Source organism: Pectinophora gossypiella, chromosome 21 (assembly GCF_024362695.1).
Source record: "Pectinophora gossypiella chromosome 21, ilPecGoss1.1, whole genome shotgun sequence".
Taxonomy (NCBI): Eukaryota; Metazoa; Arthropoda; class Insecta; order Lepidoptera; family Gelechiidae; genus Pectinophora; species Pectinophora gossypiella.
In genome coordinates, this window is record NC_065424.1 from 1,264,434 (window position 1) to 1,276,172 (window position 11,739).

The 11,739-nt window shown below is 39.1% G+C and overlaps 1 protein-coding gene across 1 annotated transcript in view; it reads left to right on the plus strand.

Moving 5' to 3' along the window:
- Positions 1-11,731, plus strand: part of LOC126376472 (sister chromatid cohesion protein PDS5 homolog B-B) — a 34,052-nt gene extending 22,321 nt beyond the window's left edge. The window contains exons 18-20 of the mRNA XM_050023860.1: positions 876-1,040; positions 2,245-2,340; positions 6,389-11,731. Of these exons, the coding sequence (XP_049879817.1) occupies positions 876-1,040; positions 2,245-2,340; positions 6,389-6,496 (369 nt within the window). The 3' untranslated portion in view covers positions 6,497-11,731. The remainder of the gene's footprint in view (positions 1-875; positions 1,041-2,244; positions 2,341-6,388) is intronic.
- Positions 11,732-11,739: the final 8 nt, after the last annotated feature.

Here is an 11,739-nt window from a genome sequence, read left to right on the forward strand (position 1 = left end):
TTTTAGGGTGTTATTGCGGCTGCCTCGCTTCTTTAGCGCCTCGGGCATGTTCGCTGAAGCTCGCGTCGACTGCTTTTATACGACTATGAGGAAGCGATGCACGTCTCTGGTGCGCAGGGTGCGGCGCAGCGGCAACCCCGCCCTCTCGATGATAGGTGCGCGACTCGACTGCCCGTATCTGCGTAGATGCTGTGACTTGCATGTAATATTAGATAAGGCTACTAACATCTAGAATAAGTTTACTAACACATAAATATGAGACATGTTTCGTGAATTAAATAAAATTTTATATTATGGTTTATTATATTATAGTCCGAGACTGACGCACACGGAACAGAACAAAAGAGTTTGGTAAGGCCCTAACGCGCATTATGTACGAGAACCGCTGTCGCCGGTGCAACCCCACTCTCTTTGACTCCTGCAAACAGATAACTACTATCGTAGTTACGTCTAGTTAGCTCTACTGCGTCTCAAATTTCATAGCCACTTTACCGGCAATGTGTATTTTATTGATAGGCTGCAATTTGATCATTACTTTTCGTAAAATACTGCATACAAAATTATTTTTTTGATAAATAGATTTTTAGCATTTTTAGATAAGGAGGGATCTTCTTGCATGATAGTTGATATTCGATTTTTTACCCTGCAGGGTAAGAAATTAACGCTTGTAACGTATTCCTTATGTGAAGTTTTCGTTGCAGCTTTTCCCCGGCTATACAGGTGAAAAGCTGCACCTAAAAAGGCGGATGAGAAGTTTATATTGAAAAATAAAGATGAATAAAGATATTTTTACAACAACAACAAACAAAAACTCTTTATTTAACTCTTTGATGCTCTTATTTTTTAATTTGAATTATGTTTTTTTTTTTTTCTAGAAAATGTGGGCGGTATGCGACCTGGCGATGTCTGTGATATGGTCGCGCTCGTCGCGGTTCGAGCTGCGCGACTTCCCGTCCGACACGCGCATCCCCACTATGTACTTCGCGCCGCAGTCCGAGTACTTCGTCAACACGCGCGTCTTCCTGCCGCCCGCGCTACAGGTATATACACACACACTCTCTCTCTCACACACACACACACATTCATAACATCATCATCATCCTCATCAGCCCATTAACGTCCCCACTGCTGGGGCACGGGCCTTCCCTATGGATGGATAGGGAGATCGGGCCTTAAACCATCACGCGGGCCCAGTGCGGATTGATGGTTATTAACGACTGCTAATGCAGCCAGGACCAACGGCTTAACGTGCCTTCCGAAGCACGGAGGAGCTTGAGATGAAAACTTTTTTTTCCTCCTCCTATGACCGGCCTTTGCGAAAGTTGCTTAACTTCAACAATCGCAGACCGAGCGCGTTCATAACATACATAACCATAAACGTTTCACTGCTGGGCACAGGCCTCCCCTCAATCAATCGTATGGGGTATGGAGCGTACCGCTGCTCCACTGCGGGTTGATGGTGGTGTTTTACGACTAATAGCCGCGACCAACGGCTTAACGTGCCTTCCTGTACGTGTCCTCAATCATGTTATTTTCCGGACAATCAGATAAGTCAATCCTGTAATGTCCTTACCAAACAAAGGACAGTCTCACGGGAATCGAACCCGGACCTCCAGATCGTGAGCTTAACGCACACACACCGCCTTTTTTAGGGTTTCAAACATCGAAAGGAAAAACGATCCCTTATAGGATCACTTTGTTGTACGTCTGTCCGTCCGACCGTCTGTCTGTCAAGACATTTTTTCTCGGGAACGCATGTAGGCATCAAGTTTTAAACGGAAAAAGTTGAAAAGTATTTCTACGGTCCCTAAAAGCTGTAAAAAAATCAAAGAGCTTCTAAAGCAACGCAATCTAAAGATACCGCCAGTTTAGGCTTATTTTTATACATTTCTCTCTCTTTGTCGTTCCCTCACTGCTGAGGGTCGCGACCACAGGTTATGATTTTCCACTCAGTGCGGTTATATGCTCTCTGCATGCTGTCACCGTCTTCTTCAGGGTGTCAGACCTCCTCGTAGGTGCCCCGTAGGTGCCCTTCCTCGAGCACGTCTGCCATCCAGACGTGGTGGTGATAATCTGCTATTATCATAATTAAAACAGATAATAACGGGTTCTTACCGCGTTTAAATCAGGGATATGAGACTCCCTATATTTCGACACTGTTGCAAGTGCCATGTTCATGGGATGACTGATGAGATTGGAGTGGAGTAGGTTCCGTGCACTATTAACTTGCATGCCTTATGCCAGTTCCAGCCAAAACGCCAGAACGACCAGGTGGACACCAAGGAACGCCCCAAGAAGCGGCCGCGGCAGCAGGCTAGCGAAAACTCCAACGAATGTGAAGTGAGTACTATATATAATTACTACATTTATACACAACTTGCTTTCCGCACACGACTCCGGTTATCGCACGCGACAAGCTTTTTTTCATTCATCCCCTTAAGAGACGATTTTCTACATACAAAACGTTGTTATCCTATGTTTTCCGCTCTAACTGAAAACTAGAGAGAATAAGCACTAGTTTTGAAGAAAAGCACTTACTAGGTAAGTGTGTACTTAGGCCGCATTTTCACTATCATCAGGTGAGATTGTGGTCGAAAGTTTCGCGTTTACTTTGCGCTGCTAATATAATTTCTAATACTTATGTATGAACATCGGTTATCAAAACTATTTATGCTATAATTATGCGCTTTAGCAAGGTGCGTATGACAACAGGGCGTTGTGCAAAAGAGACTAACTTATTGACATGTCTTTCGTCTCTTTCGTACTATGCTGTATACCGTTAGTGCGAAAGAGGCATATCTCTCGCTCTAAGCGATGTGCTTTGTCTCTGTCCTGTTGTTATCATGATATAAGAAAACTAGGTATGCTCAAAAGTGACAGCTAACATTCCAAGGTTAGCCCAGCTGACGTCAACCCACCCTGCGTTGCCATTTCGTAAAAATAAATTACCCACGTCCAATGTTTTTAAATTACCTTGCAAGGAAATTTTGAACTAGTAAAAGATTTACGTACAATTTTGATGATTTTTATATATGTGACAAGTAATAGTAATTTTTCTACTCCTCTACTTTAATCTGGCATTTAAATAACCAAAAAGTCTAATATAAGTACATACATAATTAAACTCTTTGAAAAAGTGTACGCTCTATGGCCTATAAAAGCATTGTTTACAAAGTGTAACTGTACTATAATGTCGCCAAAAAAGCATTGTTGTTGTTTTTTTTTTTGACCTGGAAACTGGCACCTTTACTTTGTTTGGTGCCATAGATATACTATAAAAAAAAAGTATACATTTGCCGCCATTTTCCCGCGCGTTGGAAAATAAATTGGAAAATTTTTGTGTTTCGTTTAAAATTACGTCGTCGTAGAAAAAGTATTGTATGCAACGTTGTATAACTAGGTCAAAAAATGCTCGTGGCGTCTCTTATTGCGATGTTCGCCAAGGCTCACATCGCAACTCACGCCACTCGCATTTTTTGACCCTTCTTATACAATTGTTGCATAAAATACTATAATTAGTCAGTGATTCATTTAATTTTCAATAATAAAATTTACGTCCTTGGAATGTTGGAGATACCAATTTAATGGTAACACTTACGTCATCAAGGGCTAGCAATGGCGGCTTGTCATAGCATTGAGCATACCTGGTCTTATACTATGGTTGTAATCATGTTACGTTTTAAGGGATATGAAATCAATTCATTCTTTGTGTGTGTCACTAATACTAGATAAGTTTTGAGGATCGATTTCACGAGAAGCAACATACAGTAGCCAACTTAGACAATATTTGTTGTGTCACTTTTAAGTTTCTATCAGAAAATGATTCTATTGAAAATGTCATGGTCGTGTCCTGGCAGTTTATTGATATTTTAGCCAAGCAGTGGATACTAGGTCGATCGATTCTTTTCTATCTAACAGTAGTAACCGGGACCAACGGCTTAACGTGCCTTCCGAAGCACGGATCATCTTACTTTCGGACAATCAGGTGATCAGCCTATAATATCCTAACCAAACTAGGGATCACAAGTATTTTTTTCTGTGATATTTCCCCACGGGGATTCGAACCTGGGATCTCCGGGTGAGCCTAGCGCTCAACCACTGCACCACGGAGGCCTTATTATGAATGGTATAAGAAAACCAGGTATGCTCAAAAGTGACAGCTAACATTTCAAGGTTAGCCCAGCTGACGTAATCCTGCCCTGCGTTGCCATTGCGTAAAAAATCAATGTTTTTATATTTACTTTGCAATGCAATTTTGAACTTTTAGTAAAAGATTTACTTACAGTTTTAATGATTTTTATATATGTGACAAGTAATTAGTAACACTTCATTTTCAATAATAAAATTTTCGTCCTTGGAATGTTGGAGATATTAATAGAATGGTAACACTTACGTCATCAATGGGCTAGCAATGGCGGCTTGTCATAGGATTGAGCACACCTGGTTTTTTTATAGCATGGCTCATGTAATCGATCCTCGCAAGCTAGCATTGTGTGACGTCAGCTACAAGAGCACTTGTATTGTTCCAAGCTTGTCATTGGACGTTCCGGCAGCATTGACGCTAAGGTAACGCTCACATCAACACTTACAGCTTTATTACAAAACGAACACTAAATATAAAACCAAAAAGTCCGCGCCACGCAAGAAGTCCCCCCGCTGCGCTGGTATTGCAGATTCCGCATCTTAAATTTTTATGACTTCTCAAATAGTCCCATTAAAATCTGTGCACTTCTTTCGTGGTGCGAGCTATACCGGGTGTTGGTGACACCGTAACAAATACTGAGGGGCATGATTCAGGCCATGATTCTGAGTTGATCTCTCTTTATTTAAGAACTGCGCTCTTGTCGGTGGAGTAATCGCCATTACTCCATAGATAGGGCGTGTAGAACGGTGGTTGCCCCAATCGCCTTCCGTTCCGCAGTTCCAATTTCTCAATCGGTGATATTCTGAGTTGATATCAAGTGGAATTTCCTGAAAATTTAAAATTGTAGTGTTTTTTAATTATTGTCAGTTATTACTTTTGCGACGGAACATTCCACTTGATAATTACTCAGAATGTGGCCTGAATCATCTCTCAAAGTTTTCGTTATGACGTCACTAACATTCTGTATTTTAAACCTGGTATTATCTTTAGTCTTCGCTTAGTCTTGTTATAAGGCGGTCTGTGTCTGTATTTCAAAATATACCTTGGTTAGGTGACAGCAGGAGAAAAATATGTAATACATCTTAGTGTGAATGAGATATCACATTCTGCGGGCTTAGCACCGAAAGCGCGCGACTCTTTCTCGCCACGACATACGTCACACGTCACTCTCTCACAGTACTGCACAGAAAGAGACAGACGATCGCTGTCGCGGCGACAAAAGAGTCGCGTGCTTACGGTGCTAGGCCCGCTGATGTGATTTTCTTCAGTAGGAGACCATAATTTTTTACCTATATTAAAACTAGCTTATCTATTCCGAGGTTTTATTGACAAAAATCACGTGGTTTTCACTATAAGGTGACGATACCGTGAAAATGCACTGTTTCGATAGCTGTCCTTGTAATCAAGCTATATTCGATGAGGTATAAATACCCCGCGTTTATGGAGACGCGGCGAATTCTAACATTATGACAATGTACAAGAGTGTTCACGCGAAAGCGTTGTCACACGCGTTTTAATAGACTCGTCGCGCTTCCATAAACAAGGCGAGGAGTTATTGTTTGTCTATGTTTCATTATTCATTTGTTGTGTAAATTACAACATTTAAGATTTGGATTTTATAGCTGTACGATATGTGTACAGTCATGAGCAATATCATGTACCCACTCTAGAACCCTGTCGCACTATCATATTTGACATTTAACGAGATATACGGTTTAATTTGTCAAAAAAGTTAATGTGATATGGTATCAAAGTATATACATTAGTACTCGTGACCGTACTGTTGGTATACCTATATAGAAAAAAAATATACGGTCGAATTGAGAACCTCCTCCTTTTTTGAAATCGGTAAAAATACAAAATCGTTATAAAATAATAAGAAATCATGTTACATCAACCATTTTATTATTTTATTAGTAATATTATTCATAGATAGAAAAATAACAGTTCACATCAGTTAACATCGTGAGGAAACCCACATTTCCGAGAAATATGTTTCGGAGTTATTGGGCTGGTTTTCCCTTCGCGGGTTGGAAGGTCAGACAGGCAGTCGCTTCTGTAAAACACCGGACCTGTCAAATCTTTAGGTTAGATAAGCGGACCCCGTGACAATGGGGTAACGCCAGGGAGATGATAATTATAATTTTAATATTTAAGTTGAGAAAGATTTCCACCTTGGGATCGAAACATCGCCTATAGAAGAACATGTTAATCTAATAATAATCTCTGTTTGTCTACCCACAGCCATCAGAGGCTTCTGCCACCCAAATCCAGCTCCCTGGGTTGGACCAAGCGCCAGAGACAGAGTTACCTGACGACGAGCCAGCGTCTAAGCGCATCAGCGAGGAGTGAGCGAGACGGCAACACAGTGACGTCATGCGGCGAATTAGTGACGTCATACGGCGACATAGTGACGTCATATGTCAACAGTGACAGTGTGTTCCAACTATAGTGCTGAAGTGACTGTTGTGTACGGATTGTTATACTTGTCGGTTGAGCAATAGGTGAGTTGTACCCGCCTTTTGTTAATTAAATCGTTTATTGTGTTTTTTTTTAAATATGGAGTTTTAATTTTGAGTTTAAGGTTAGGCAAAGAACTGAGCTATACAGCCACGTCGGTAAAGTCCGGTTCAAGTAGTTATTTTATATGCTTCGTCATTTTGATACTATGATTCGGTCAATAATGTTAAGCTGCATAATAGTAAGAGAAGAAAGGAATGATTATAGGTTGTCAGATCACATTGCATTTGTTGTTTATTTCTCTTTTACTGAATACTCTCAAATAGCTTTCGTTTCATTTACTATCCCATTATTTCTTTAATTTTCTATTTGTCGCTCACTATGTGTCTTTATAACCATGGGTAACCCCTAGCAACCATTACACGAGCATCAATCATGTTATTTATTTGCATTTGCTCAAAATCCCAATAAAATATCTTTGGCATTCGTATATTCACGGTCAGTATCGTTTAAAATTGGTTTTATTTAATTAAGAACTCGCCTATTGCTTTATCGATAAGAAATGATTTGTGTATAATAATTTTTATCGTGTTTATGTGAGGTTTGATTGTAAGAAAATCCTCAAAATCATTAATTGAATCTAAAAACTCAATTATGACATGCTGAAATGCATTCCTATATATTGATACTGATTGCAATACATTGTAATATTTTGAAATATTTAAAGGAAGTTCCTAGTATAGCTCAATAGGCAACTGTGTTTGCCATTACAGACCTCCATTACAGATGGCGATACGGTTCATCACCTATCACGTTGGTCTAACAAAGCTCAGTGAAATGGTTACTCATCAATCGATGACTGTACCTCTGACTACCCTAATAGATGTGAGCTCATGTTTCACAGCTTTTGAACTCCGCCCCGCACTAAATCGCCGAGCAATACTTACTTCACCCCCCCGCTGGGTTTCACTTTAGTCTGTCGGGTCGTAAGCCGATACATGTGCCTCATTCGCACTCATTACAATAACTGATATCTCTGGGGTTTTGTATGGTATGTGTCTAGGAGTCTGGGCCATCATGGGTTTTCCTAACGTAACAACACAAATCTCATAATCGTTATGGACAGAGCTACCGGAAGACAACATGCAGCCACATTCGGTAATGTCTGTATTTGGTGTAATGTGCGTCTGTTGTATTTCAAAATATTACAAAGTATAAAGCAATCTAAACAGCACAAGAGAAAGATTCCATTTGTCAAATAGATTGCATAGTGTTGGTCTGTTATAAGGACTTAATTTAATGGATGGATCTTTCAAGTTGTGCTATAGTCATGAAGTACTAAGAGTAAGCCACATAGAAGCAGTACAGTGGCGAAACGAAGTTTGAGAATCCACATTTTTATGTCCGGATTTTCATATATAAAATGAAGTATAAGAATGCTCGCTCCCGCCTATAGGGTTTATTACACCCATGCTATAAGAAGACCAGGTATGCTCAATCCTATGACAAGCCGCCATTGCTAGCCCTTTGATGACGTAAGTGTTACCACTGCGTTACCATGAAATTAAAAAAAAAAATGTTTATTCATAAAAAAAACATAACAAAGTTCGTTGACGAGACTTCCCAGTAAGTAACAATAGTACTTGTGTTGGGAATTAAATTGGTATCTCCAACATTCCAAGGACTTAAATTTTATTATTGAAAATTAAGTGAATTACAGATTAATGTATTTAATTACTATTACTTGTCACATATATAAAAATCAATAAAACTCAGTAAATATAACAACATTGGATGTGGGTAATTTATTTTTACGTAATGGCAACGCAGGGCAGGATGACGTCAGCTCGGCTAACCTTGAAATGTTAGCTGTCACTTTTGAACATATCTGGTTTTCCTATACCATGATTACACCTACCTGTCCGACAGGCTAGATGCGTCAGGGTTAGGACTCCCGGTTCTTGATTAGATCGTGTAGTCTAATAGCAAATCGGCGGGTCGTAGCCATGGTAACCACGATCTCGAGCGAGTTGAGTAACCATGGTAACCACCCGTGACCTTGACGCATCTAGCCTGTCGGTCAGGTAGGTGTAATAAGCCCTTATCTGGCCTTGACTTGAACTTGCTGGAATGCGCTTCCTAACTGCGCTATATTTAGCAAGGAGCTAATGTGTCCCAGTCAATGAAATACGCTTATCATTGCTGATTTCCAACTAAAGCAATGTGCTATGTAAATATATGAAGAAACAAAACAAATCACTTCATTAGGTCTAAACTATTGGCACGCTACGATGGCCGATTTGACGTTTATCCCGCTCATCGAGTTTCGTATTAATTAATAACTATGTTACAGGAGCAAATAGCTGTACTTCATTGTGTTCATCAAGTTTCGTATTAATTTATAACCATATTGACGAAGCGAATTGCCGTACTTTATGGCAAAACAGCGATCATAGCGTGTCGCTAGTTACGTTTATATGTCGTTGAAAGACATTAAATATCGATCATTAAAAGCAAAAAAATTGGGTAGATATTTCCTAGTACTATATCCATCAGGTGAGATCGCCCAAAACATATACAAATTGACTGTAACAAGAACAATTATACGAGATTTTAAAAATCGAATGCGACATATATATACCTTTTTGAAATTGTCTTTAAGGTGCGTCCAGATTGCTGTCGATCAAAGACTTCGATCGTTTGAATTGTCGCAGTGTGATGCATAAGACAAGCGATTGTCTACGTCGATCGACCGCAATCACCTAGGTCGCCCCTACGGACTGTTTTGTCCAAAATTTGATACTAGTAACTCGGATTATGAAAATTTTTGAATTAAGTATATTCATCTATTTATGACTTTGTAAACCAAGGGATGTAATTTCAACTGACCCTCAAGAAAGTTTAATAGAAAAACATTTTCTTTGTGACCCATTGTCATTGGATTTATAAGAGAAGTGTTCAAAATCCTAATTGACTTTATAAGTACTGACATTCAATATGAATTTTTCGACGTATTTTTGTCAAACGGGCGAAAATATATTAACTCAATGTCCAAAATCATTTGTTCTGTAAAAGATTGTAAGAACTCCGGAATTAATCATTTTATAGAATCTTGACAAACTTATTAGTTTAAAGTTTCGGAGAAATCATGAAACTTTTTGTATTTCATTGTTTCAAATAAGTTTAGAAATCGACAATGAAATTAAAATATTAAGTCATATTTTTTGTTGATTATTGGTACTGATTCTGGGGACAAAACTTTTATTTTCGTCTGACAGCCCTATAAATAGTCCCGTCCTTCACTTACGACGAGTGTGAGACAGAGATGGAGATGGTGTTAGAACTGTCAAACTGAATTAAAGTTGGTGTCTGCAGGAATCGACACCATTGTCTTCTTTTGATAATCAATAATATCTAGGATTCATAGCACTACAGAATATAAATTGGTTCATTCAAAATCTGTTCAGTAGACTATACTTGAAACAGAGATCAATATTTTTACAGGTTTCCAACTTATAGGTATCTTGGATCCTAGATATTGATGACTTTCACGATAAGATTGACATGATAATTGCTAAGCTTAGTGTTTAGGGATATCCTAAATCAAATCAAAAGAAAAGTTATAACCTATTTATTTAACTGTGCTCAAAAATCGACTATGTTATTAGAGGTATTGTGACTAACTTATGAATGAACATGGAATTTTGATTACGAGACTAAAGCGCGTACAATAAATTGGTAATGTTTAACAGAGGTCAGACGAAAGGAAATCACAGTGAATCTATCTTCAACATATTATATTCTTGGAATTTCTTTGTGAAATGTGAAAAGATTTGCCAACTTACATGCTTTCCGCAGATTGCCTTTGGCCGGGTTTCCACTGACGCGGAGATGGGCTGAGAAGAGCGGAGATGTGCGGATTTGACCAATCACAGCATTCGAGAGAGCGAAAAACGAAGACGCTCTGTCACTCTCTCCCTCACGGTGATTGGTCGATTCCTGCACATCTCCGCACAGCTCCGCGTCAATGGAAACGCAGCCTTAGTCGCGCCTGGTGCACCCTAGGGCTACTTTGTAACCGTCACAGTTTGTTTTTTTTTTTAAATTAGCTTCGGGAAATATTGATATCAATACCGAGGCTTTTGGATCTTAAGAAGCAATCTAAAAATAAAAATCATGTCAATCTTAAGTCTTAACCCCACTGCCGCAAGGCTCATTTTATGTAATATTCCCGACACGAATACTTGTAGGTTAAAAACATGAGTCTGTATTATAGATTTTAATTTTAAGCCTAATTTGTTTGCCCGTTGATTTAGTTTTAATTGATTCGGCTGGTCGATTTTTCTCTTTTTAATTAATATTATTATTTGTATAATTTGGATCGCCTCTTTCGGGGGTTAAGTCGGATGTCATTTGGGATTTCAGCCGCTGAATTTCTTATACACTTTTTTGTATGATGGGAAATGTAGCTGTTGAAATGCTGAGTGGGCATGTAGGGTGTAAAGACAGTTATTGCCTGTAGAACGACTGTTTTATGATTACGACTGATATTGGAGGGATTTTCAAGGAACATATTGGTGAAGACCCTCCTTGTCTACAGGCTTGGTTGCGGTCATCGCAGTGGGTAACAGTTTACTGATAAGAAAACTTGAAACTGAATATAATATAAAAAAGCTCATTTTAAAGCGATCACGAGATGGTAACTCTTAAACTTACAATTGGGTCGTGTACTGGGTTCTAAAACTAACGAAAACCTTTTTTTCTATTTAAATTAGTTAAGAATTTTAATCAAGAAAACGTAGTCCGTAATGTTATCACGTTTTTCTACTGCGTCACAGTGCGCTTTTTCGTACAAATTCATAGTAATTTTGTGTTATAATCCTGACATAAGACAGCCTCCCCCCAAACAATGGAGCGTGGAGGATAACCGCTCCACTACAGGTTGGTGGAGTACACTGTTCCCCACTGCGATGTCCACAACGTGTGTCACAGCTGGTGATATAAGTGTTTTAGTTTTTTATCGACTATTTGCGTTAAGTGTACCAAAAACTGATGCGAGTGCAGCGGCGCTTCGCCGCAGTGATGATTCTCTGTAGTTATGTATTAAAATAAATAATAAATACGCAATCATGGAT